Source organism: Gouania willdenowi, chromosome 21, assembly GCF_900634775.1.
Source record: "Gouania willdenowi chromosome 21, fGouWil2.1, whole genome shotgun sequence".
Lineage (NCBI taxonomy): Eukaryota > Metazoa > Chordata > Actinopteri > Blenniiformes > Gobiesocidae > Gouania > Gouania willdenowi.
In genome coordinates, this window is record NC_041064.1 from 6,855,787 (window position 1) to 6,860,405 (window position 4,619).

The 4,619-nt window shown below is 35.5% G+C and overlaps 1 protein-coding gene across 1 annotated transcript; it reads right to left on the minus strand.

Moving 5' to 3' along the window:
- Positions 1 to 3,114: 3,114 nt before the first annotated feature.
- LOC114455432 (olfactory receptor 1030-like) lies at positions 3,115 to 4,047 on the minus strand. Its single transcript, XM_028436667.1, has one exon. The coding sequence runs from the start codon at positions 4,045 to 4,047 to the stop codon at positions 3,115 to 3,117; it is 933 nt and encodes a 310-aa protein (XP_028292468.1).
- Between the last annotated feature and the right edge of the window lie 572 nt (positions 4,048 to 4,619).

Below are 4,619 nucleotides of genomic sequence, written 5' to 3' on the forward strand. Positions count from 1 at the left end.
TGCTCACTGTTCTCATGATCATTTTGACCCCACGGGATGAGATCTTGCGTGGAGCCCCAGATCGAGGGAGATTATCAGTGGTCTTGTATGTGTTCCATTTTCTGATAATTGCTCCCATAGTTGATTTTTTCACACCAAGCTGCTTGCCTATTGTAGATTCACTCTTCCCAGTCTGGTGCAGGTCTACAATTCTTTTCCTGGTGTCCTTCGACAGCTCTTTGGTCTTGGCCATAGTGGAGTTTGGAGTCTGACTGTTTGAGGTTGTGGACAGGTGTCTTTTATACAGATAACCAGTTCAAACAGGTGCCATTAATACAGGTAACGAGTGGAGGACAGAAGAGCTTCTTAAAGAAGAAGTTACAGGTCTGTGAGAGCCAGAGATCTTTCTTGTTTGAAGTGACCAAATACTTATTTTCCACCATAATTTACAAATAAATTCTTTAAAAATCCTACAATGTGAATTCCTGGATTTTTTTTTTCACATTCTGTCTCTCACAGTTGAAGTGTACCTATGATGAAAATTACAGACCTCTGTCATCATTTTAAGTGGGAGAACTTGCACAATTGGTGGCTGACTAAATACTTTTTTGCCCCACTATATATATATATATATATATATATATATATATATATATATATATAAATGACACTAAAAAAATACAAATACACAATAAAATACAAAACAACAGAACTTCAGCATTCCCAGATTTATTTTAATTTACCCGTCTAATTCGGTACCTCAAACCTTTAACCCATTTATTTTTGTTTTTATTGACATGTTGTTTATATGTCGGCACGCTCCTCTGAAATCTCCTCTCTGCCTTGAGTAGAAAGAATTTGTATATATCAAACTCTAAGGTTTACCCAAGTTAAAGCTGCAGTATGTACAGTTTTTTTTGGCAAACAACAATTGTTGTTTGTAGGGAGCAAAGTTGACACAAACCAGGAAGGCTTTTTTATACAAATATTTGTTCATTTAAGGATTCAAGAATACTTTATTTGTCATTATGTACTTAACGAAATAGCATCCCCAAGTACCCTGCTAAGCCCTGAAATAATAAATAGAATCAAAAAGAGTATTAGTAAAAAATAGAAAAACAAATGAAAATAGAGGGAAAAAAACACCATTAATATTTTAAAAATATATATACAAAAACAATACAAATACACAATAATACACAAAACAACAGAACCTCAGCAGCATTCACAGATTTATTTTTCTGTACCTCGAACCTCTTTTCAAATTAAGTTTATTTTTGTTTGAATTAACATGTTTGCATGTCGGCAGGCTCCTCTGAAATCTCCTCTCTGCCTTGAGAAAGAATTTGTACATTTCAAACTCTAATAAGGTTTACCCAAGTTAAAGCTGCGGTATGTACAGTGCATTCACGTACTTCTCTCTAAAACATCAGAAAACTCTCCATTAACACAAGATAAAGTACATTTGTCACTCGTCTCTATTGAGAAAAAAGTTGCTAAGAGCTCCACAGTTGTTGCGTTCACAAGGATGGCAGTGAATTGGAAACAGATGGGGGTGGAGGGGGAGCGGCTCACGATTCTACATACTGCAGCTTTAAATAAGAATTATTTCCATTTCCAATGAGTACAGGAGCACTGTGAATTATTACGATGATCCTTCAAGGATAATTATCTTTTTGTAAATATCTTACTGATTCAATAAAATATTCCTAAGAAACCAGCGTTCACAATCAGATATGTTTATCGCAGTTTGGATGCTTCATTCACTCAAGGCCAAGGAAATAGGACTAAGATAAGTCTTTGTGCTTATTTATGTCAACTTTTAGCCTCAAACGTGGGTCTGCCCGAGTATGTTTGAGCTTTTAATGTATCAGTAACTGGGACTATCCATCTTATTTCTAGTCAGAAATCTCTCTAAACGCTTACATTCACCTGACAAATAAACATCTTATTTTCAGATATTTAAAATAATTATGGACTTTTCAGTGGCTTTTTAATACATACAGGAGTTTATTTTTTCCAAGAATTTTGTTAAACTAATTTGTTAAGAGTTGAAATGTTGTGTTTTGATAGCGTTGTAGACACATTTTTGTGTGTCAAATGTATTTAAAAGACACTAAAACTAAGGAGATAATGTTCTTTAACATTAACACGTTTTTATCACAAGACCGCAGTGATTTTTAGGCGCAGATTCTGGAAAAAATCCTAAATTTTTCTGAAGTCTGACAATTTCACACAAACAAGCCCGGAAAATTCCCCTAAAAATGACCAAATATTGGTCACAAAATGAATATATTTAGAAGTGAAGATCTTAAAGGGACTGCTATCTTTCATTTATTATATGTGGAAATGCAAATAAGGGCACAATAATGTCACAAACCTCTGCTCTAAAACATCTCCATTGAGTATGTTTCACTGTTGCTTTGATGAACATCAACATTATTTTCAATCAGAAATGAACAAACCATCAAAAACAATAAGAGGTTGACATTCTGTGGTGTATTATAGGAAGAAACTACAGCTCAGGTCTTTCTTCTGTTTTCTACACAAGCAAAAAAAAACACTGTTACAAACCTAAGTCAGCTTCAGTCCGTATATGTGAGCATGAGGAGAACATGCAACTTATAGCAGAAAAGAGTTGGTTCCAATAATGTCATCACAATCTATGAAATTAAAAAATCCCTTTCACAGTTTTTGTAGCATTAGAAAATGTTTCCTAATTTCCATTTGCCTGAAATTATGTGAATGACATTTCTATAAAATAAATATGTAAAAGTGTTTACTGTAGTGTTTCTTTTAATTGAACAACTCTCACCTAAATACTACAAAATACACATTTTTAGAGCAATATTTCATGATTTCACCTAAAAATTCCCTTAAAAACTGCAGCCCACTTGATTTTAAACTGATCTATATTAGGCCCATGGTGGAAAAATGAGTTTGACACCTCTGCTCTAAATATATATATATATAAAAAATCCTCTTTAAGTATGTTTCACTGTTGCTTTGATGAGCAATTTATGGTATATCAATATCATTTTTAATCAGAAATGAAAAAACCAGCAAAAACAATAAGAGGTTGACATTCTGTGGTGTATTATTGGAAGAAACTACAGCTTGGTAGCTTTCAGTCTATCAGCTCAGGTCTTTCTTCTGTCTTCTACACAAGCGAAAAACACTGTTACGAACCTGAGTCAGCTTCAGTCCGTATATGATTGGATTTAAAATGGGTGGCACCAACAGAAACTGAATGGCCATGAAGTTTTTCACACTCTGCAGCCCACTCGCTGAACCGTAGCGGGTGTACATGAGGTCAAACATCAGAGCACATGTGACGTTGAGCAAACACAATAAATGAGGTACACACGTCTGCGTGAACTTCGTCCTGCCCTCTTTGGACTTTAAAGCCGATTTGATCACCTTCACATAGGAACACAAAATGAAAAGATTGTGGCTCAGATAGAAAAATATCACAATAAAGCCAACGATGTTGTTGTTTGTGATGGAACTGCACGAAAGCTTGACGACTGACCAGTTTTCACAGTAAAGTTTTTGTATGTGGTTGTCACACAGCTCCAGCGTGGAGGTCATTATCAGTAGAACACTCAGGCAGAACAATGGCACCAGTTTAGAGAGGAAAACCAACACAGCAATCCTTTTCTTGGTCATAACGGAGTGATAGTCTAGTGGTCGGCAGATGGCCAAGTATCGGTCGTACGCCATCAGTACCAGAACTGAAAAATCGGTTGTTGCGTAAGAGTAAATGACAAAGGCCTGCAGCAGACAGCCACTGTAGGATATCGTCGGAGATTTGGAGAAGAAGTCAAAAAGAAACTTGGGGTAGAAAGCTGCTGTGCCGTAGAGGCTGTTAGTGCATAGATTACAGAGGAAAATGTACATGGGTTGATGAAGCTTCTCCTCCACGACAATCGTTACAATGAGCGTGAGATTCACAAACAGGATTACAACATAACTCAGCAGAGTGAGAAAGAACAGAACGAACCTTTGTTCCTTCGTCACATCGTCCAGCCCTAACAACTGAAACTCAAACACACTTCCATTAATCATCATTCACAGATAAAGACTGATTAAGAACTGATCAACCCAATGGATAGTGCAGCACCTTCTTACCCAGCACCAACTCTCCTCCACTACAGGAGACGCCTCAATGTGGCGCTACTTTTATTTTTCTGTCACAAACTCTCTCTGTCCAATCACAGCTTTACTCTTCTCTAGGGTTTAATTAGCTGCTCCAAATGGTAAAAAAAATGCTCATTTTTTAATATTATTTCCCTTTTTATATTTTAACTTTATTCATCCAGGTAAGATCGATTAATATAAATGCATTCTGAGGAAATATTAGGAAAAAAGAGGAGTTTATTCAAACATAATCAAACATTACATGATGACACGTTAAAACAGACATGCTTTATTATAGGAGCATGTGACTTAAAAAAATGTCCCTGATCATGACTTTAAAGACTAAATATGATAAGATGTTGATTTTATTATTTGGTTGTTTTTGGACTTTCAATAGAATGTGCAAATATTGTTTGTATGGTGCAAAGTTGACACACACCAGGAAAGATTTTAAAGATTCAAGGATACTTTATTTGTCATTATTTACATAACGAAATAGC